General features: G+C 44.0%; 1 protein-coding gene across 1 annotated transcript in view; it reads right to left on the bottom strand.

Annotated features, from left to right (window-relative positions):
* LOC128309478 (protein O-mannosyl-transferase TMTC1-like) overlaps positions 1–24731 on the bottom strand; it is an 85564-nt gene that overhangs the window by 48572 nt on the left and 12261 nt on the right. Inside the window, exons 2-3 of the mRNA XM_053045879.1 lie at positions 11237–11414; positions 3859–3932 (exon numbers count right to left, since the gene is read on the bottom strand). Coding sequence (XP_052901839.1) covers positions 3859–3932; positions 11237–11414 — 252 coding nt within the window. The remainder of the gene's footprint in view (positions 1–3858; positions 3933–11236; positions 11415–24731) is intronic.

Genomic DNA, 24731 nt, shown 5'->3' with positions numbered 1-24731 from the left:
CTGATGATATTGAAGAAGCCATTCAATTACGCGATGAACTAAATGTACTTCTTCGTAAAGGTGGATTCAAATTCCGGAAATGGTGCTCGAACTCGCTTCCTGTTTTGGATGATCTTCCTACAGAGTTGTTGGGAACAAAATCTGCAAAGGTTTTCGACGAAGATGAGAGCATCAACACACTTGGAATTCGTTGGGAACCACAGGCTGATGTTTTCGGTTTCAACGTTTCTGCAACTATTAAGGCTGAACCCTACACGAAACGAAACATATTATCTGCAATAGCTAAACTATACGATCCTTTAGGGTTCATAGCTCCAGTCATCGTTAAAGCAAAGATTTTAATGCAAGCTCTTTGGGTATCAACGTCGGATTGGGATGAGCAAATTCTCGATCACTTACAAAAGTTATGGATTGCATTTTGTGATCAATTGCCAAGTATACTGAAGTTAACCATTCCAAGATTTGCATTTATCGCGCAGTACCAACAAGTAGATTTACATTGCTTCGCTGATGCATCCGAGGCGGCGTATGGAGCATGTCTATACATCAGAACAGAAGACATCAATGGCAAAACAGCGGTAAGTCTACTAGTGTCAAAATCCAGAGTATCACCCCTAAAGCCTCTTACAATTGCTCGGTTGGAATTATGTGCTGCGCTGCTTGCTGCTCGATTGTTTGATAAAGCCAAAAAGGCATTGTTAATGCCGATTAATAGAAGTGTTTTTTGGTCTGATTCTACTGTGACACTTCAGTGGCTACAGTCGCCACCGAGAACATGGAAAACCTTTGTGGCAAATCGAGTCGCTGAAATACAAGAGCTAACACAAGACGGAAGATGGCAACATGTAGCTGGTAAGGACAACCCAGCTGATCTTGTATCTCGTGGTATGTCTGCAAACGAACTCGTTGAAAGCGACCTCTGGAAAAACGGTCCCTTTTGGTTAAAGGAACCAACGTCATGTTGGCCTCAGAATGTTTTTTCTGCTACCAAGCAAGTCGAAGATGAAAGGAAAGCCTGCGTCATAACATTGGCGTCACAAGCCAAAGAACCTAATGAGATATTTCAACGTTTCTCATCGTTTTCAACGTTAGTACGAGTTATTGGGTTCTGTTTAAGGTTCATGAACAATTCTCGCAATCCTCAAAGCAAGCTGACAAGTAAATCTTTATCCGTCAGTGAATTGCGTAAGGCAAAAATGGTGTTAGTTAAGCTCGTTCAAACTGAAATCTTTCCTGACGAACTCAAATGCTTAAAAAAGGGTATTTTAATCCCTCGTTCCTCAAAGTTAAAACTACTCAGTCCATTTATTGACGAAAACGGATTGATTCGAGTTGGCGGACGTTTGCGACAGTCTGGAGCGTCATACGATATTCAACATCAAATCGTCATTCCTGGTTTTCATCCCTTCACACGAATGCTTCTAGCACACACACATCGCAAATCCATGCATCTGGGCGTATCTGGAACATTGGCTGTTGTTCGAGATGAGTATTGGCCACTCAACGGTAAACGAGCTATTCGCAGTGCCATACGGAGCTGTTACCGTTGCTCTAGAGCAAATCCGCAACCCATTCTTCAACCAGAAGGACAGCTTCCGATTGGACGTGTTACACCTTCCAGTGCTTTCACTAGTACAGGACTGGATTACTGTGGTCCATTCTTGCTTAAACCACTTCATCGAAAAGCAGCGGCTCGAAAATGTTATGTCTGTGTGTTCGTATGTTTCAGCACAAAGGCGGTTCACTTCGAATTGGCGCATGACTTAAGCACTCCTACCTTCCTAATGGCGCTTGACATATTTGTGTATCGAAGAGGAAAACCATTACACATCTATTCGGATAATGGAACTAATTTCATCGGGGCTAGAAATGAGTTAAATGTCATATATCAGATGCTGCATCAAGACCAGCCTTCTCAGCAGATTGCATCACACTTGTCCAACGAAGGTATTCAATGGCATCTTATACCACCACGTGCACCTAACATCGGTGGTTTGTGGGAAGCCGCTGTCAAAGCAGTAAAAACTCAGCTTGTTCGTCAACTAGGCACAGCGTTATTAACTTCAGAAGAGTTGAACACCGTGTTGATAAAAATAGAAGGCTGCCTAAACTCGCGACCATTACTACCTTTATCAGAGGATCCAAACGACTTGGCATGTTTGACGCCAGCGCATTTCTTAACGCAGGGTAATTTGCGAGTGTTGCCTGAACATCAGTTAACTGAAATTCCTATTAATCGATTAAGTAGATACCAACTTCTCCAGCGATATTCACAATCTCTTTGGCAACGATGGAAACAAGAATACTTGAAAACGCTCAACATTAACCACCGCGCTAAACGAGATGAACAGCGTTTGAATGTAGGAGATGTAGTTATCATCAAAGATGAGCATTTACCCGCTGTGCAATGGCCATTGGCTCGAATCTTGGAACTACATCCAGGAGCGGATGAAGTCAACCGCGTGGCAACGCTACGCACACCAACTGGTGTCATAAAAAGGGCAGTATCAAAGATTTGCTCATTGGAGTGCGCTAAGGATAATTAGTTGAAAACTGGGTATTTCAAGGCGGCCGGTATGTTGTATCAGAAACCAAATTTCCAAGAAATTCCGCCTAGCGCACGGCTTACTGTAGCAAGCACAACATTTTGCTACCAGAGCGTAAGATGCTTCCCGAGAGTGATCCGTTCGCACCCGAAAAACAGGGTATAAAAGGGGATCCTGCGCTGGGTTAAGTCAGTTATTAGTGAACGCGCAAGGACTAAGGACAGTTCCATCCGCTCTCGCAAACTCACCACGTTAGCTCTCGCAGCTTCAACAAGTCGGCTCTTGCAGCCCCACCACGTCGGCTCTCGCAGCCTCACCACGTCGGCTCTCGCAGCCTCACAACGTTCGGCTCTCGCAGCCTCACCACGTCGGCTCTCGCAGCCTCACCACGTTAGCTCTCGCAGCTTCAACACGTTGGCTCTCGCAGCCTCACCACGTTGGCTCTCGCAGCCTCAGCACGACGGCTCTCACAGCCTCATCATCCGGCTTTAGGCCCATCGAGGAAGACCTGGCCTTCGAGCCCATCGAGGAAGACCGTGTCTTTAGGCCTTTCGAAAAGGCCTGGCTTTAGGCCCATCGAGGAAGACCTGGCCTTCGAGCCCATCGAGGAAGACCTTGGCTTCTAGCCCAACGAGGAAGACCTGGCCTTCGAGCCCTTCGAGGAAGTCCTGGCTTTCGAGCCAACACAAAGACTGTTCATTGTTAAAAGATAATAAAACACAACGTAGGGTAAAAGTGAACAGAACAGGAACGAAGATGGAAGAAGTTTTGGCCCAGGACGACTGTCCAGGGAATGGTCAGACGCTGCGCAGCATACAAATATATGCTTGACCTCTTTTTGACATACGCACCGGGGCGGGGGGGATTCGTTTTGAGGGGGAGGCAGCAGGGAAGCGGTCGGGATTAGTGTTCGGTAGTTCCTGGCACACGCATATAACAACAACAAAAAAAAAAACGAGCTCCAAACTTATGTATAGAACTGTGTTTTTTCTTTCTGTCCAGCCCCATGTCTGATGCGCGCAAGTTGCGGAAAGCTATCCGGTGAGAATCGTTTCGTTGAATTGGACGTTTATGATTTTCGTTGGCTAGAGCACCAGTAAATCGTAAGCGCTTCTGCAGGCTTTTCATGAGTGGATTTGTGTGGACTACGACTTTTTCGGGCATCGACGGTTCCATCTCCATCGGAACGGCGGGTAGGTTAAAGCACTTCTTCATACCGAGAAGCGAGAACACCATTTTTACGCCGCAAAACCAGGACGACCCCGGAACGACGGTCAAAACGAGGCACGTCATAACTGGCGGCAATACTTACCCGTGGTAAACCAGCAGCGAAATTAGGAAGAATATACACGCCAGCACATCGGCACGTCCCACGATGCCCGTCACCTGCAAAAAAAAAAACAGCGAGTGAAAGAAGAGAAAAAAAACCCAACGGTCGGTTAGTTAGTCCATGCTGTGCCACGGGTGGGGGACTGAAAATGTTAAGACATAAAATTTGAGATTTGCCCGAAGCATGATGAGAACATCTCTTCCGTCTGCCCAAAAAGCAGCGGCACTGATAATAAAATGGAATTGGTTTTCAGCCTGCCACCGGACTGGTTGGTGGAGGCGCCCGGCAGGGAAGATCCCAGCGAGAAGCGCGGGAAGTGAAAGTTAAAGCCAAATCGCAGGCCAGCGAAACGGTGACACGGTGGCGTTTAAAAATATCGCCACAGCAATGATTGCGTCATGGAGCCCCCCACACTCAATAGCGTGACTGGAACGGGAAGGATGGCCGAAGGAAAGTTGCTTTTAATAGAAGCGAAAGAAAACAATGAAATTAATTGCAAAAACAGAGCAAAACAAACGCTGCTAGATGAGAAAGAATAGCGGCGCGGTTTGCTGTAACGTCACGAGCACTGCTGGTGGGCTGAACCTGAACCGTCAAATGGAGGCCACGCTCTCGGCATGATATTTTTTGAGGGTGTGTGTGTTTTTTTTAATTGAAGTTGATCGTTTTATTGAGGCTTTGAAAGAGCAGCATACTTTAATGCTTCGTGTGTTTTAATTTTAAAGACTTGAAGTCATAATGCACGAAATGGTTGTCCGGTGCTGCATGAGAGCTTCGTTATCTACTAATCATTTAGAGGCTGTTTGAAGGCCTTATTACTATGATGTCCAACTTTTTCTGGACGTTGAGAGTTACAGTGTGAGCTATACAGTTATGTGCCATATAGGACTACTTCCGAAAGTTGTCCTCTTTACAAACACAACACTCAAACCGGCCAGGGATCATGAGGACCTCATGACACATGACAGTGTCTCAAGAAAGCTCTTTCGATTCTTTTCTCAAATAAAATTCTCAGACATGCTCCAGAATTTTGAAGAAACATTGTATCGAATATACCTATATTACACCGAAATGTAGGACTTGCTTGATCAAGGCTAGAAATAGATCTATTGGAACAAGTTGTTTGTCCAAAGAATCATTTCAGAAATGTCTTACATATAAATTCGCAGTGAACAATAATTTAAATCATCAGCATTGTCTCTCAAAATATTCATGCGTCTTCAGGAATCTTCATTAATTTAAATGATTCTCCAGGATTTTCGACTTCTGTAAGGCCACCCTCACGAATTATAAACAAATCTACGGTATTTACTAATCATGAACAAGAATAGTTACTAGCAAAACAAAGTCAGTTCAAGTAGTACTTAGGTGACTTAATTTAATCAGTGTTGAACTTAGTTTTCAAGAATCAAAAATGCATAAACCTGCATAAGCTAATGCTTTATTTCATAATCTTTAACGCTTCATGTATGTTTGAGCATTCAAATATATTGAATAAACATCTCAGGAATCCAGAATCTGTGGGAAATTATTATTCGTGGAGTCATAAATCTCTCAGATACAGATATTCAGAGTAATTCGTTCAGTACCAAGACTCATTAAGGACCATGAATTTAAATCAGAATAACCCAACAGAGTAGCTTATGTATATGCTTCATAATTTAAAGAAAATCCCGTCAAAACTGTTATATAGTGTAATAATAAACGCCACATCATGTAGCATCGCATAGCAGGACGTGAAATTAATACACAGTCCGTGGTAGTCAGGGTATCAGTTGTACCCTGATTCGTCAATTAAACCATGCTGATGTAAACCAACGTTTAAAATCGACAATTCAAACAACAGTATGGAAAAGCAATCGTTAACACCGACTGCGTAACATAATTGATTAATTAGCACGACAAAAAAAAAATTAATTAAAATAATTGTCCCGCTTTTTTCCCACACCTGTTTGATGATCAATAAATGTTAGACCATGCGTTTCTAAGAAATCAGCGATAAACTTTACAGCCAATTCAATTACCACCAAGAAGGAACGCCAGCAATATCAAAAAGGGAAAATATCCAACACGCCAAACGCTGTCAATCACGATCGAAAACATACGGTTGATTGGCGTTTGGCGAAAGGAAAACAAAAAGAAAAAACGGTTCCTTTGATGTTGCGGCATCAATGTCCGTTCATAATTTTGCATGCTACGATGGAAAGCCAACGGAAAAGCGCCCACAGAACACCATTTTCTACACGCTTCACCAAACCCCGGGGCTTGGTTTCGTGCGAAAGTTTCCTTTAAACGCTGCATTCACTACACCGTGTGCCCCAAATTCAAGCTTTGATCAGTTGGTTCGTTCGCCGTGTTTCGGTGTGGCCGTGTCTTCGCCAGACACGATTCAAACCCGGGGCCGAAAGGTACGAAAACGTCGGAGGAAAAATAAAATCGATCCCCGTACACCTTCGGGGCGCGCGCACCCTCATCAGCGGGCGCCTTTATCACTAATGACAACGATTGACCGATTAATTGCCGATTCAGGCGAGTCGTAAAAATGGAACGACGTTGTAAACGGGCGTGCTGGTGGATCGTCCACTTCCGTGGGAAATATATTGGAACGCGAGGGGGGTGGGAATAAAATATTGATTCTTGGCCCACGGGTGGCCTGGCGATATCCCCAAGCACTCAAATTGCAACCCGGGGTTTCTGTTTGGACACCGATCTAACGATGTATTCATAAATTGTCTCACCTCCGCGCCGGCGGACGTTACCTGTCGGAGCGGAGAACAACTGAATAGGAAGTCATATGATGACTTTCCGCCAGAAGCGGTAAACTTTTTCCGCACCAGAGAAGAACAGTCGTCTAGTATCTGTAACCACATCGCGGTGTCACAAGGGAAACCCCTGCGGACTCCGGATGGAATACCTTCTTTCCGGTTAACGATCATCGTCACCATCGTAATCGTTGCTCATTGACGTCGACCGACAACGGCCCCGGAGAATGGCCCGAATGGATGAAACGCTTGGGGAACCAGATACCCGTACACATCCGCACCGGGACAGTCAAAGCCGTGGACATGAAGGAAAACAAATTCCTTCATGATGGTTCCCGGCGAACGTGCCCTTGCCGCTAAGGGTTCGGACATCGGGCAAACGTGCCGTGGTATTTAACTTGTCAATTTAAGCTATCGATTTTGGTGCTCCCACCGAGAGTAAGCGGCATGGCCGTAGAACCATCTGCCCGTGTGTCTGGCACGGTCACGGTCTGTTTGTAGCTATTAACCAGAACCTCAATTCCCAAGGACCTGCGAGCCGAGTGGCATCGAAGACATCGTGCAAAATGTGGAATCTTGTCCGAAAGCGACATCAGCAGTCTGGATGGTACGACAGTCGGGCCCCTCGCCCTATCCATCCCTTTTTCGCACGTTCCATCTCGTGTTGAAGATAATCGCCAACCATCTTTGACGGTTGATGGAGAACCGGGCGGGCTCGGGCGGGCAAATGGCGCTTGGGAAGGGATGGACAATGTCTGACAGCGTGTGGTAAGTGTCAAAGGATGCTCCGGAATGGGTGATAGTTTTAAGCTATCGATTTTCCCCAACCGTACCGGGGTGGGTGAAAAGTGTGCGCTTGATTTACTTCGACAAGCGCACCATCTCGTAAGAAGCCATCGGCCTCGGTAGGAGCCCGGTAGGAGGAACTCGTTTTGCTGGTAAGCTCGATTTTAAGAGCACATCGTCTGTCAAGGTGCCGTTGCGTGTTCTACCCCTTTTCTGCGGAAATCGATCTAAATCTGGTTCCAATCTGGCCTGCACCGATGCATCCCAGGCGGGATCGATGTCGGGGCTCGGTTCAATCAGGAAAGCGGATCAAAGAGATGGAAAAAGTTTCTATTATTTATTGGCTTAAGAGACGGGGTGTGTGTGTGTTGGAGAGGGCGATCAGCTCAAGTGCACGAGCAAGGGCAATTGGAAAAGAGCTTGTTAGTTTTTTGGTTTGGTGTAGTGGCATGCAAAGTAGTTTGTCTCGTTGAAAGTTCTATTAGGGCTTCCGTTGGCAGACTACTAGAATATGCATTTCTATCGATAGCAATGGGGCTATGGAAACTTTCGATCCTCAGCTTAGCATTACTCGGAACACTTCTTCCGCACCAAGTTCAAGGATATTGCTATCCCAGTTTGCCATGATAGTTGTTTATCTTCTAGACAGGAATAGTCACATCCATGCGATTAAAATATCCATCGAAGACTTAGAGCGATTGTTATTGATCTACTTTCTGGCCTTAGTCAACGCGCTTGTATTGATGTAGATAATCATAGATAGTTAAATAAAAGAACGTTCTATGAGTGGGCGAAATGTAATGTATAGCTCAGAATAATTACTTTATTTCTCAAAACAACCTTTGGTCTAATAGTATCAAAAATGGTATTAAATTTGTGTTGTCCATCAAAGTTGGTCGATCTTTTCTACTCAAAAAAGATTCGTCATCTCTGCTCGAATACCCCAACTAGTGTTGTGACCAACTACCTCATTTTGATGAGCAGAGCTGATCAAAATCCTCAATTGAATGAGCTGAGAAAAGAGGTCCCTCATTTGCTCACTGTGTGAGGTGATGTCGTCAACTGCCTCAGCTTTTGTGAGCCTCAGCCTTGAAAGCTGAGAAAAAAGGGTCCCCTTTTTCTCATTGTGTGAGGTGATGTCAAGAATCACCTCAGCTTTAGTGAGGCTCATTTGAAAGCTGACAAAAAAGGGTCCCTTTTTTCTCATTGGGTGAGGTGGGTATCATGAGCCGCCTCATTTGCTCTGACGCTCATTTGTGAGACGCTTTCGTGAGGTCCCTATTTTTGATGAGGATCAGTTTGTGAATATTCTTTTTTAATTCTTACGCAGAGCACTAATACCAAGACAGATTTGACTGCTCGTTCACGCCACACCGAATCGTGTATTGGCTGTCGATCAAGTGCGAGATATTTTGTCGATCTTGACTATTCTAGTCATAAAGATTATAATTTCAAATAAGTACCTCATCCAACAGAGCGGAAAAGGTTCACTAACTCACACAAATGAGCTAAGTGAGTGAGACCCTCACATGCACCGCAACAATAACCCCAACACATGCAAAGAAAGATTTGCAGAGGGTGAAAAATCGAACAGCAATACCTTTTTATGTATCCAGGCAGTCATTTTTATTCATTAGGTGCAGGGCCACGCGAGTTGACAAAATGCTGACAAATTTGTCAAGTGACAAAATAAGCCGGTCTTCTTCGAAAACCCACTATACCGTTGCCGCGCACACAATTGTGCTCTTTGACAAAGTAAATTGACAACAATATCCACATGAACGAGGCAGCTTTCGACAGTTGCTAACACAGAAATAACTGATTTCATATTTTCATATTTTGCGTAAATATTAAAAGATTTGAGGAATAATGATAAAATATAAATTACAATTCATCAATTACAATTGCAATTCAAAAATCAAGCTTATGTACTTTAAATGCAAAATAAAATATTATTTATTTAATCTTATTTAATAATGCTAACATAATGCCTTACTTAGCAAGCGCTGCAAAATTTTGTCAGCATTTTGTCAAGTTTTTGTCAAGTTTTTGTCAGCTCTCGTGGCCCACACCTACTGACTAGGATACGTTATTTTCATTACATTACAATTATTTAATTTGATCCACCTTTGTACAAGAGCAAATATTAAATATTAAATACATGACAGAAAGAAACAAATTTCACATTTGGAATTCATCCACCGTAGTAATCCTTTCCGCTTCCGCCATTTAAAAACCGACAACTTTAAATTAGAATTCGGCAAGTTTTGCCAACCACAGCGGGAAACTATTCTGCACTCATCAAAATTGCTGGTCCAAACAAATACAGCAAACAAACAAAAAAACCCCAAACCGAAAAACAAACAAACGCTTCCTAACGAAGCAAACGCAAATTGGTGGCATTGCTTCTGCAGCTGTTGGATGGAACCCTTTTCGTTGATTAGCACCACCGTCCAGCAGGAAAGCTTCATTCGTCCAAGCGACCCAGAGGAACGCAGCAACATGGCCGGCCTGTATCGAACCTGTTCGTTTGCAAAATGTCACCTCATTCTTGTTTTTTTTTGTTCCGCCGCTCGTTCTATCTGTGTTTGACGGTGTCAAACCATTGCTTGGTCAGTTGCGTTTCTTTGGTGTGCCTTCCCAAGCGCAGACCCCTCGGGAAAGGAGTCCGGGAACAGCGAGGGTAAAACATTCTGAGAACAAGCACAAACCCTGTTCGGACAGCATCGGACAGCTGCGAGCGACAATTTTTCATTTGTTCACCATATGGAACGGGGAAATGAGCGGGCCGTGTGTAAAACGGGAAAAACCAAAGCGAAACAAAATACACCGAACCAAATCCACAATTCCAGCGCCCGTCTGCACCGTCCGGTCGAAAGGATTTTCCCGGCGGGTGCAGCGAAATATTTCATTCACTTTCGCGATGCGACGCTGGTGCAAAATATTTTCCACTTTCCAGCGTTGCCACGGTACGGTGAAACTTTATTTTTATACCCTGCTGCCGGGCGACCATCTCGTGGGCTCGGTGGCCAAGCAGCCAACGGCTCGCTCTATTATCCATTTGTACTGATGGGTTTTTATACGTACACATATTTTTGCTGTGGCTTGTACTTCCACCCATCGACGCTACGGCTTCGCTGCAACAACATCGACTCAGTCCGTGATGTTAGTTCGGTTCCCAGTCTTGTTTCTTCTCCGGGATGTCGAAGGTGGTCACACTTTTTCCACCATTTTCTTTCGCAGTTTTGCATCGCCCGTCGGTGTGCCGTCTTTGTCCGGGGTTCCGAATTTGCATTCGCTGCTGTTGATTCAATTTCCCATTGCGGATCGTTTCGGGGTCCGTGTGTCATGGCCCTCTGTTTGCCTTGCGGCATCCCGAGATCCCCCCTGTTCTCATTGGGGTGCAAAATCGCATCCGCTTCTGCTTCCGACACCCGAGGCCCAACTTGTCTGGAAGCCATCACGGTGGCCACAGTGGCCATCCCCTTCCAATTTGACCAGCACACCAGACACTGATCAGAGGCCCGGTGGTTTTTGACGGCAAACGGACGGTGTTGCGGTGAGAAACAAGAATATCAGTTGCCCCGGAAGTTTCGGTTCGTTTTTGCACTTCCGGGTCGGATTGTACACTTTGCGGTTGGGACACACGCAAAACATGCAAGCGAACCGAACGAAAGGGAATTTCATTCCCTGCTGGCAGTGCTGTGTCTCGCCAGTCACAGGGCAACAAAAAAAAAACAAAAAGGTGGGAAGAAGAGACGAAACGATGGGGAAAAAAATGGTGCCCAGTGCCAATGAGGTTCCGTACTTACCGCCTCGGTGTGGATTGGGTGGACGGCAAACAGGACGCCGGCCAGTATGGCAAAGTTTCGCCGCAGTCCCGCTATCGTTAGGCAGACGCGGGTGAAGAGCATCGTGGCGGCAGCATGCAGGGCCACGTTTGTCGCATGAAACCATACCGATCGCAGGCCGAAGGTCAGATAGTTGAGGCTGTGTTGGAAAAGGGAGGAGAGAAAAAGTGGAATCACAAGACAAGCAACATTAGCACGTGCTGTGGGTGAATGTTAAACAATGAAAATGTGATGGGAAGGAAATGATGCAAATCGTCCAATGGGTGAAACATTTGCAATTTGCAAGTTTTTATGATATTGAACTTTATAATAATGTTTTCTTTACTTGAAGAAGTTTTTTTCTTGCTTTCAACTTACTTTAGACAATTAGATTCAAACAAATGTGCTGCGAAATGATAATAAACTTCACTTTACACTATAACGCCTACAAGTATGCAATGGCTCAACATTTTATCTGGTTTAGTGGCTTTAAGCAGCATTGGGGACAAGCAGAATTTACCTAAAAAGGGTTTTCTCCTCTTTTTTCAAAACCACACTCGGTGTACTTGTATCATGTTTTGGTTGCGATTTCGATATTCATTATATGACAAATAAAATCAATTTTATACATCTTTTACCATTACTAATATAACTTGGTTAGAAGGATGTTAGACGCTGATTCATATAACATGGTTAGAAGGGTTGAAATCTTTATGGTAGCAATTTAACAAATATTTCTTTAAAAAAGCATGATAAGGATTACTCCATTTTGTTTTTCGAGAGTTTAAAAATATGTACGCCTTAATTTATGTATCTTAATCTATGTCTGCATGTCTATTACCTAAATGCCAACATTCCCATTGTTGATTTTTTTGCTGACAAAATTAGGTCTTAAGTAGAAAATATTGTTTTTGATTTTATCAAAACATTGGTTATTATACCTTTAAAAAATATTATTCAATTCCTGAACCTTGTGTTCATATGAATTCAGACGGTTATTATGTTTTTTTTGCTGATTTTACATCGGTTTGAAAAAAAGGAAAGAATGCCTCTTCACTTCAAGTGGTTACTCTTTCATACCCAATCAATCACATACTGTTGTCTCATTTTGATTAGTTATTTATTCTTTACTAGTTATTCGTTATTAGTTTATTAGTTCATTCGATTGGTATGTTTATGATTGCTTTCATATTTAACACCCAAAATAATTGGACATTAGCAAATAAATCCTCACTCCCTTTATACCCCTGCAGTTAAATTCGTCACATGTCCGCATCCTTTAAGGATTACTTATACAACCACTATGGCACATTGCGAAAAGCTCCGTGAGCTACCAACGAATTAAACATAGCGCTTTCAGCGGTATTGCATACATTCAGGCGTTTATCGTCACCATACGGAAGTAGGTAATAGTATTATAGAGCCATTTTCTTAAAACCCATCATCGATCTACACAAACAACTCATCCATTAGCGTGCACAAACTTTGCAACACAATCACAAACAGCTTCTATTTGCGTAGAGTGAAACCGTCGACTTCTTGGCTGGAGTCAGCAGCTCAAAACTGCAGCCCAGAAAGGAAATCAATCAAGGGTAATTAATAGCGCAGCAACAACGCCAACCAACAGTGCTTCCCGGTGTACGTTGGCCGGTGGTCCACTTTAATCAATCTGCACCGCACCGCAATATTGCTACTGGCGAAGCGTTGCAAAGCGTTAGAATTCAATAAATAAGCCAAACAAGCGTTCGCCTGTTTCGAGAATTATGACACAAGTCAAATACCGCTACCTCGGGGGGGTAGTGCAAACAAAACCCAGCGCGAGAGAAATGTTATACTGGCCGGCCACGGCCGAGCGCCACCTGGCGAGGACGATGCCAAAGCAATAACAATTGCAACTGCAACCGTCTGGTTTCTTGGAATACGCGACCGATTCGTACCGCCATTCGTACACACATACACACATTCACAAACGGGCACATAAATCGAATTGCGGGAAACGGATGTTGTTCTCACCAACGCCAACGAGCCTTTCCCATCCATCCCACCCCAGCCGCAGCCGCCCCGGGTGTGGTGTGGAAAAGTTACTGTGCGAAGGAAATGCTGCCACTAAATGGTTTTCTACCTTATCGCCATCACGTGCGCTCGATCGGTATCGGTAACGCTCGCCAAACCCCACCGAACAATCGACCATTGTTTGGTTCGCAGGCCGCAGCCGTAAAGCTGAAACATTAACCGATTTAGTCTACATGACCGCAAATGGCTTACCGATTCCGGGCAAAAGGCACAATTTATGGCACATGAAGGGGTTCGGTTTCCGGGCATCACACCGGCTTCAGCTGCACATAATCGGTCCCGGTCGGTATTTAGCACAGCACAGCACACAGCGTGTGCGTCCGGTTCCGGACTTCCGGACCGGCACCTTCCCCTTGTAATGCTTCCCCTTCCCACCGTCCTTCCATCGTGTGCAACTATTCTTTACACTATTTCCCCTCCCCAGGGGGCACTGCCGGAACGTCGGTGAAGCTGAAAAGTCTTTATTTATTCACCCGTACGCACAGATCGATTCAACCAAAACCCTACCCCACTGTTGCCCACTTTTGTCACACAATCACAAACATCCAAACACACACATCGTCATCTCTCTGACTCGTTCTCCGGAGCGTTCGGTGCACACGACGCTTCGAACGTTGCCCGTTATCGTTTTGATTTTATTGCCAACTTAATTGCTATCTAGATTTATGTTTACACGTTATGAATTTCCTTCCGGAAAAGGCCTGACATGGTGAGAGGGAGGGGATGAAGAAACTGCCCTCCCTCCACCGGGAGATTGTCCTGCTTCCGGCGCACCAAGGTGGATGACAATCTAAATCACTGCATTCCCGAGGACCGGCACTGATTGATGGCATTCGTGTGCCAACCGTCCAGACCCCGGGCCAGTCTCGTAGATCAAGATTTGTGGCCGCTGTATATGCGCCGGTGCCAGCTACCAGGCTGCCGATTTTCCTTCCGGCGGGATGGCAAAACTATTCGCTTTCCCCCCTCCGCTAGACACACCTAATTGTGAGTCGAGCGAATTGGTTACTGGTGTAAAATATGGCCGACCGATGGATTGAGTGTGGATGGACGAATGGTTACCGAGGCCCGTGATTGAATCCATTGCAATAATGAACCATAAATTGTTGGTGGCCAGTTGCTGGAGCCTTACCCAAAATGAGCATTTAATGAAGTGTTGAGGGGAAATGCTACACACACAATAGCGTGGAAAACGGATTGTTTTTATGCTTAATGAAAAGAACATATGCCGCAATTAATGTAATGGCATTGATTTCTCAGTTTTAGTAGTAATTACATATTAAAGATTTAAAAAAATTCTAAAATCTTCCATCTTTTTCCGGAAGGAAAATGTGGAACGTTTTTCCGGAAGGAAAATATGGAAAGAAAAAATTAGCTTTAAACTAATTCCAAGAAAATGAAAAATAGTTTATGCATTCATGGTTAGGGTAAATTCAGGGTAAGTTTTTCTATACTTTGCTATTTATATTTAAAGCATTGTGCCAAGGTCTGTGTAGGAAAGAGGTTTAGTAATATAGAGCGATTTGACAAGTAGCCAAAAGTTCGTTACACGTTATCTGACGTTTGGACGCCCTTTTCCATTCAAATATTTTGTGTGTAGTTGTGTTGATTAAACGGGCCGGTCATAGTAAGAAGAAATTGGTTGGAAATTTGTGAAGCATGATCTTGATTCTTTCTTTAATCGTAGAGTGGCTATTTTTACAGCTTGACACTGAACACGTTGCAGGCATTTTGGAAAACACAATGAACGTAAATATATATTTATATATGATGGTGGCTACACACTCTTACATAACACCGTCACCAGTTTTCTTTTTGGACTTGAAACGCAATTAAAACGAAGGAAAATTCGTCGTTAAGACGAAGCACAACGTGATAGTTCGCGATATTGAAAACAAGCCTACTAGTCGCAAAGAAAAGGTGTCACTAATACATTGAAACACTAAGTGTGGGGTAGCATATTATACATCTTACACGGGCGTCCAAACGTCAAATGAAATCCAAAATGGCGAACCTCTATCTTGGCTATTACTCGACCTCTATCCTACACAGACCTTGGCATTGTGCATTGTGTAGGATTCATTTGGAAAATTTTCAAGTCTATTTATTACAATAAATGATTGCTTTGATCGAAATCTTTCTTTTCCTGACTTTCTCATACCCGCGTTTATATACAGGAGTTGAACTCTACGTCTCATGAGACATGACACTGGGTTCAAATAGCTATTCAAATACCAACACGGTGTAACGTTTTAAAGCGGCAGTTCCCATGATAATACTCAATAATTCTCAACATAATCTTAACAGTCACAAATCTGCACTCTAGTTTGGATGATTTCTCTTACTGACATTTGTTAATATTATTTATTTATATTTCCATAATGACGGCTTTCGCCGTATTATTATTAATATATCAATATTAAGCGTTAAAATTAAGTGATGCAAAAACTTATTTACGACTTATAAGTTTGTTATTATCAAGCTCTTCTCTCTATATCTTCCTATTAAACTCTACATGTTTAAGCTTACGCATAAAAGCTTATTAATCTGCGGAGGAATTCATAACATTTTGCCAATGGGGAATTCACAACTTACCTTTACCCCCGGAATGGTTATAACAATGTTTTTCATCAACTATTTCTGCTTTTCCCTTCATGCAGTGAGACCCGCATGGCATACACGCGTTTGGCAAATGGGTACGTTGATACATGCCGCCGTGGATCGGTTGTTTTGGGCAAGTCAAAGTTTCCCTGTACGGGCAAACCGGGTTACAGTGCATTCTCCATTGCGAAGTTGTTTCGACTTTGACTTTTCACAGGAACCGTTGCGCTGGCAAGACGGAACGGCCGCTCTCTCATAAGCTTCAATATTAATTAAATTCCGCGCTGTAACACACTTACAAACACACACACACACACGCCGGCACGTAAATGAAGGAGAAAGTTGGTGGTCGGGTTTGTGAAACTTGCTCTTAATAATTCCATTTGGACAATCCTTGCCCGTGCGGAGGTTCCACCGGTCGACGGGTACGTAACGCAAGGTCGGTCGAATAATCAAAGTCAATCAGAACCTTCGAGTGTGCTCTTCCACAATAGTATGACCGAATTTTCGAAATGCTTTCAGCGTGTGCGTGTGTTGGAGTGTGCGCATGGTTGCTGCCCGTCTTGCGTTTAGCCGTCGGGCGTCTGAGTGGATTATTTCGATCCAGCATGCATCTCGGCTTACCGTGCCGACTGGCAGCATTAGCAGTAGCTTGTTGAGGAAACCACAACCCCATTATGCTTACTGTTCGCTAAATTACTGGTTGATTATATTTCATGCAACGTGGAACGATAAGCTGCGGCCCGGGCCGAGCGGAACAGTGAAGTGTTTCAGCATTGTGAAGTGTTTGAAAATTGATGAATTAATTATAATGCACGTAGGCAATGGCTTTCATTTGAAATTGCAAACGGTGGAAATTGGGAAATACAGGACGGAATCGTTTGAATGTTTCAATAACAAACGGCAGAATTCCACGCTAAACAGCAGCGAAATTTAATTGGACTAACAAAAATAATCAGATTGCTATCCGCTTCCTCACTGATTCATCTGCTGAAGCACTTGAATCGAACACACAGTCCCTGCCCCAGTGCCACCAATTATTATGACTTCATTTTACAACCGTCAAACACTCGACTTCATGACACCGCGCCATGGCCGTTTGTGCTCGTAATCATAACATTTTGATTGAAATGTCTCAATAGAGTGTAAAATTAGATGGATGCTAGCGCTCCCACACAACTACAGCAGATGCGTATCAGCGTACGCGCTTCCGCACATTCGCCGCGTTTGGTCGTGAGACTTCTGCGCCCGGCAGCTGACATGCGTTTGATGTTCGTGTCCATCCTAATGAGCCGCTCGGTCGCTTTGTTGGGAGATTTTTTTTTGCCTACAGCTCTTCTTTACTTGGGCTCATAATCACTTATCGTACAGCAGGGGCAGTGTTGGTTCCCCCGGAGGTGAGAAGCCATGCTCTTCTATACAGCTTCTTCCTTTCTCGAAGCCTCATTAGATATATCTAACGTTGTTGTTTTTTTTTCGATTTTCCTTAGCGTTGCACATTGGGAAATTGTTAAACCAATACTGACAAAAACAATATATTTATTTATAAATTTTAATTATAATTCTTGATTAAAAAGCCATTTGAGTACAAAGATGATACAAAGGCCTTTTTACAAAGTTTAAACAAATTGGTGTTCGTATAAACCTTCTTGAGCACAAAATGTGCTGTTAAAATCATTCAAAATAACATTTTCTCAGTCTATTTATATTATATAAATATTATATATTCAATTAATTAATTAATTAATTGATTAATTAATTACTTAGTTAATTAAAAATTTCAATATAATGCAAATCAATATAAGGATTAATTCAATATAAGGATAACTGGTTTTTGTTCAGTTAACCACAAAAACAAATTCTCCAAGCCTACTCTTGTACTCTCTTGGTAAGCATCAATATGTATAAAGCGAATAAAATGGAGGCGCCCAGTACTTGGTACAACATTGGGTAGAAAATATCTTATTATAATTTACATTCGCAAACTATTCCAATATAAATTTCAATCAATTAAAGCAAATCTCATTCATCTCCTCGCTTCATTAAACAAGTATTCAACATCAAGCAGAAAATTTTCCATTAGCATCAGAAGTTTTAGCCAAAAATGGTCCCCGATTCAGAAAGTTTCGTACATTGAAGAGCCACAAGTAATAATTAATATAATTTTGGACTGGTTTGTGCACTGGTGAAAATAGTTCCTAGTATAATTAAACATAATAAACAAGCACAATTTGTTTGCCCGCTAAAGTTTTTGAAGTTTTTATTCCACCACATGCCCAACGTGCATTGGTGGCCTGCTCTTGGTCCATTAGGGAAGTGAGAGAACCCAAAGAACTTCCGAGAACCAACAACCAACGATTACACCGATGGTCTTTGCTCTACCGAACCAACCCGCCGGCGCTACGTGCATCTAATTTTCCACGAAACCATCCTGTGTCACCGATAAACACATTTCCCAACTCGCATGCCCCAAACACCCGAGCCGTTCTGGCCGGTCTGTGTTTGCTTGGCGCTGATTTGAATAGTAACTATAATTAAGGTCATTTCTTTGCACTTGCCCCTCCCCCCCATACCCAAATGCCCCCAGGCAGGGGGGAGGAAGTGAAGGTAATTCAGAGGGCGGGAAAGGCACACTGGCGCTGGTAGCGCATTTCCCACGCCATCGTGTGCCCGAGTCTCGGCGCTAATGATAATGATTTTTACTTTTGGGCTGTAATTAACACCGACTCCCGGCACCCCGGGAATCTGAATTTGTTTTTCGTCTTTACCAGCCAAACCGTTTGCTGCTTACCAGCACCAGACTCTCGAACCTTCCGAACCTTCCGCCAACACCCGCGTAATGCGTTCCGGAACCGGGTACGGTGCGTTCGGTGGCAAATAAGGAAGCGGCAACGAAACGAGCCGTGGTTGAGCGTTTCGATCGATGATGTTATCGTTAATGAATCTATTAACGATCAACGACGCATTCGAAGGTTTTCCGAGCGAACGTTGGCTTTTTCTCGCGCCATGACGCCACCATCGCGAACTGCATATCGAGCGACTTTTGCGCTGGAAAACATTGAGAAACTTTTACCACCCCCTGGCCCCATGGCCACCCCACAACTAGGTGAGGGTGAGAAAAACGCTTTGCTCACCGCACACCGATAACGTGACAACAACGTCATCGAGGCAAATGTGCACCGTCATCCCGGCATTTTCCCGGGGAAAACTTTCGGGCCAACTCGATGCTTTTTCGGTGGCGCCGGGAGGTGGGGGTGGGTGCGAAATTAAGAAGCACCCATTGGTGGCATGTTTTTTTTTCTTGTTTCGTTTGCTCCCACCGTTGGTGTGCTGCGACTGACGCTTCCCGGATGCACCATCATGACCTGATCGTTCATTTACTTTCGCTCGCATTCGGTGCCGGCACCAACGGTTTTTCGCCCCTAAATGCGGCCACTTGCACTGACAGCTTTATGGCGTTTATGGTGACCGCTGATTTATACGCTCATGGTCTTTCATTAAAACACCTCCCACCTGGTCCCACCCCGGTTGCTTCGCTCTCCCGCACCCAGGGCGTCACCTCAGGGCAAAAAAGGTCAGGCAGTGGGTTTTGCACCCTCCCACCCCACGAAAAAAAAGGGTACCGCCGTCCGTTGCATTGGGGTGGCGTTTTTGTGCGCCATTTTCCGAAATGCTACGATTAAACATTTTACCCCCCCCCCCCCACCCCCTCCCTCCCACCACCCCAAAACACGGCCCTACGGCTATGGTCATTTTCGGGGATTTTCCGCCGACCCACGGGACGGAAAAGCTCGCCGAAGCGCGCGCGTTTTCCAGCCAAATATTTCCCACAGCTCAACACGCCAGCACGTCATCCCATTAAGCGTATGCCCGGGTATGGTTATGGTGTGGTGCAGCAAACACGAGTTGACAACGACAACAGCAAAAAAACACGAAAAGCAAAAGGAAGTGAGCGCAGCAAAAAAAAATGTCGACACGAAAAATCGGGCGCGCGCGCGCGCAGGGGGAAACGCACACGCCGAAAATGGGTTATTGATAAACTGGGCGGAAAATAAACGAAAATTTATGTTTTGAACATTAACATCATTATTATTCGATAATGCTGAAACCGGAATAATAAATAATAAAAACCTGCCAGCGCAAAAGGCGGTGGCATGAATGGGGGGAAACCGGGGTACGCCACACGCCCGCGACATAGTGACGCGCTGACACATTGTATGATTTTGCTTGTGAGCCCATGTTCGTTTTTTTTTGCTTTGCTTTTTGTTTTGGGCCCAACTGGAGCCAGTTTTTTTGTTTTATGTTTAACAATTTTTTTTCCGCGTGACCACGCCTCGGCTAGCGCGCGCGTATAAACTCGTCCGAAAACATAAAAATAAAACCATACACATTTTTTGTGATGGGCGGTGAATATGGGCATGCATGGTGGGTGGCTATGAACGGGGATGCCATCCGTATTGTGTCCGCTCGGGATTCGTCTTGTGTGCCATCTGGTTTCAATGTGTCTCACGTTGGCTTTATTATTTTTGTTTCTTTTTCCATTCCAATTCTGTCGCCGTTTTGGGGTTTAATTTTTGCGCATATCCGTTGCTACCGTTTGTTGCATTATTTTATTTTTTAAACTATAGTTTCGTTCACGGGCGGCTTGGGTTTTTTTTGTTTTTTTCTGTTTTTGGTACAAGTAATCAACTGAATAGATACGTTATTTTTTTGTTTCGTTGCTTGCATAAAATTGTGGATGAAATTTTTGGTGCATTCCGATGACCGTTCGTGGGTTTGTGTGTGTGCGTGAGCGTTTGTGGTTTAAATTGCAACTCGTTCCACTTGATGAGGGTTTCCAGTCAACAGCCGGCCATTCGCACCCTTTTTGTTACAACCTTCCTGCTCGTGTGTATGTGTGCGTGTGATGCACAGACAATTTATCGGTTGAATGAGGCATTTTCAGTGTGACCAGGTCCGTTTGCTTTCAATTTGTGAAATATGTTTTATTTGTCATGGTTGCTTTATGGTCACATGGACAAACCCGAAACAAATGTTCATTTGCTGGAACATTCACATGCAATTCATTCAATTTGGCATGAGTGTTCTATGAAGATTTTTTTATAGCTTTTACATCACAGAGTATTATTTTTCATAAAGCTGTATTTATCAAACTAAAGTAAATTTATCATACTAAAACTAATCGAATTGAATGCAAGTAACATAGACCCAATCAAGCCATCGCTGCAATGGACTATGGTTTAAAAGTGCTTTTAATTCCAGTAGTACTTCAATGGGTAATTTTAGTAATAATTTGATTGCGTGCAAAGCACGTTTGAAATGGATTCGAAAAACCCACCGCAATTTAAAAAAAATAAACAGCGCACTGTTCGATCCAATTTTTTTTTATTTATTCAGGAACGGCCAGGCCGTATTGCTTCAAGAAATTTTATATTCAATTAAATTTATTATAAGTAACACGGGCTAATGAGCTGCAGGAATTATAAACCTTTGGTTTGGCATATCTAATTACCTTGATAACTCATCTAGAGCAGTGTAAGGAACTCACAAGATACAGCAAAATGAACTCATGTAAATGTAAATTTCATTGAACCTGAAAAATATAAAGAAAACAGTTGCAAACCGAACGGTGGGAAGACTAGACATTTCTTTAAAAGATTCCGCTTACCCCATCCGGTATAAGCATGGTCTTCACACTTATTTAACTCTTTATTAACCACTTTGTTTGCTTTTTCATGTATAAATTACTAAAGGTGTGTATGCGTATGTCAAATACATGTGATTTTATTAAATAAAAGAATCATTAATTTTTCACAAGCACTTTCTTGGATTCTCAAATGGTATGACTAGTAATATAATGAAAAATGAGAATCGATTACCCTGTAAACACAAGATTTTAATAAAGTAATTAAGGGTTCTTTGTTATGGCAAAATAATATTTTATCTTGAAGGGACCTGGCTATCGGAAAATGAAGAAATGAAAAAGGTACACTGGCTCCCCATTTTGAGGCATTCCTAAATGGACTACAAATGTTCATGCCATGTGCAGTAACATTTTGCAATTCCCTCGTATATAATGGATGAAGCAGAATTTTAGTTCCACTTAAACCTTTTACAGCACAACACAGGTATACATAAACCGCTCCAGAAAACAACACCCCTAAAATAAAGTGTCTTGCGAAGCGAACCAATCAAACTTGTGCGCACGAAAACGAAAAATTGATAAAACAACCCGTAACTGCAGCAATTAATAATCCGTACCACCCCGAATACACCGTTTTCCTTTCCACACTTCCGAGCATGTCTTCATGGTCACGTACATTTCGGCCAAAGGGAAAGAACGACGAAAAAAACGTGAAATCAATAAACCTCTCCAGTAAGCCCGTGGGAAGCCCGGGCTGCTGTTTCCTGTCAATAAATTTGTACAGCGTCTAATTTGTTTTATGACAAATTAATTCCCAGCCTTTGACTCATAAATCAGTGACAGGGCAAACGGACACGGCAACAATGCCGGAATTCCACCGAAACTGTTTCATACGCTGTTTTGTCACGTTTTTTTTTTTGTGTGTTGATTCTCAATCCGAGGAGTTTGGGGCATGCCAGGACTCTTTGCTTGGCTTTTTTGATGTTGTAGTAGGCTGTGCAGGGCTGGGAGTTTCTTTATCATGAAAACCTCCTTCCCTACTGCCTCAATCCGGTTGCGTAAGAAAATGGGGTAATATTTTGCATCTGTTTGGACATTTACTTTCCACCAGCGTCCCTTACTTGCCATGTTAGCTCATTGAAATCGGTAAAACGGTTTTGACAAAAGTCCTGTCAAATTTCCTGCTTGAAAACCATCATTCATTCGATTCGACTCACGCCATCTCCACCAAACACCAGGCGTCTCCATCATGCTTTAATATCGATAACTACGAACCGAACCGGCACAACAAAAATCCAGGAATTGTTGTCCCTAGTTTCCTGCTTCGCTGCTGCTGTGGCAAACGCGCAAAACTGCGCCACGACATGCAACGACTAATTTTACTGCCAACCGTAATGCGATAAATAAATTATTCGCCTCGAAAAATATTCCACTCACCGGTGCAGCAACATGGAGACGCCTGGTGCTTTTCGAGTCCGGGCAATGGTTTAGTGCTTTCGTGCTTCCTTCTTGGCGTGCTTCTTTCTTCGCCATCGGCGTGTGTGCTTCCCCAGCACCGAAGCTGAACTGCGAACCGTTTTCACTCACTGAAAGACAATTGCTACGGATTGCGTACGGATGCGCCCCGTGGACGCGTACGTACCGGTGCTCTCACATGCAGAAAACCGTGCCACGGTATTTTACAGTCCAAACAAAAGGACATGTCCCGTCCACCTCCACCGTCGGTGGGGATCAGTTTTTGTTTATTGCTAGCCTGGTGCGAACGGTAAACAAACCGGATGGATGGCCGCCGGTACGCTTTTCATCATGCAATCGACAAGTGGCACCCGGGTAGTACCGGGGGCGACGCATTTTCGGTTTGCTTTCGTTTTTGCCTGCCCGTGCCGGCGCACTGTATTCGGGTGTGCTGAAGCATAGCTCCCCCCGCTACCCAAAAACCCCTTTCCGTCCTCGTAGTTTGGCCCCGGCTCGGGACCGCCAAACCAACGGGCGCGCTAGAGCGCTTCGTCAACAAACAAACTGCTGGTCGGGTGGGTTGTCGGTTTTCGGGTACCGCGAAACGCGCCCCGTACCGTGTGCCGGTGGCAGTGAGAATAAAATGGCAAACAACGGATGACAGAATAAATAATCGCAACGAACTAAATTCAGGGTAAACACGCAGTTGAAACCTCCGAAGACGACGGTTCCGTTCGACATGAACCCACCGAGAAGGGGTGGACTCGTTTGAGGTTTTGCTCGTGGCGCGCTGTATGGGGATGTTGAATGTATTCGGAGGGGTCTAGATGTCATGCGGCGCGGCGGAAGCGATGAACCGGAGACGGTACTCGCTGCACAGCGGAAAGCAACGCCGCAAATACACGGAATGGTTGCTGAATGTCGTTGAAGGGATGTTTTCTGTGTGCTCTCACTAAATCATGCTCGTTGGCAGTAACAAAAGATGTACAGGCTGAATGAAGGGCGAAGAAAAAAAAAAGGAACCATCACAGCCAACCAGGCACAGAAGGGCTTCCGCTAAACAGGCGGATGGGTCAAAAGGAGCAAAGCTCAAACAACAAATTGTAGTGATAGCGAATCAACCCCGGCACTGCCGTGATGAAATGTAATGGAAAATAAATTTCAACTCCACACCGATCGGAACGGAAGAAAGCGATAACCATCCCGTCCGGTGGGAAGCACGAATGAAACGCCGAAGCGAAACGGAACAGAAAACACAGCTAGAATCTATCAAACCGATCTAATGAATTGCTGCCATGATGCGGATGCCAACCGTATCATCCCCCGGGAACGTTGGGGATGCGCCCGATAAGGGACGGGCGAGGACGTGGTTTGTTTGGGAATGGGAGAGATGAAATAAAATAAACTTACTTTAAATTCAAAGTTCAACCATAGCTGCAGTACGGAACGGTGCAAAAAAAAAAAAACAAAATGGTTGCAACTTTTTCCACCCCCCTTTTGCCGAACTGCAATCCTTGTTGTTGCCTTGTTGATTTTTGTTGACAATGTTTGCGTCGAAGTGGTTTTCCTTACCCGGAATGAGACCGCGACGACTAACAGACGGTCCGTCGGAATGGAATGGTGTAACTCTCGCATCTGACGAATGATGATGGAGCTAAAACAATTCTCCCCACTCACTACTCGATTGCTTGTGAAGAAGCAAAA

This window comes from Anopheles moucheti, chromosome 2 (genome assembly GCF_943734755.1).
Source record: "Anopheles moucheti chromosome 2, idAnoMoucSN_F20_07, whole genome shotgun sequence".
NCBI classification, from domain to species: Eukaryota; Metazoa; Arthropoda; class Insecta; order Diptera; family Culicidae; genus Anopheles; species Anopheles moucheti.
This window is presented reverse-complemented; position numbering and strand designations above follow the sequence as displayed.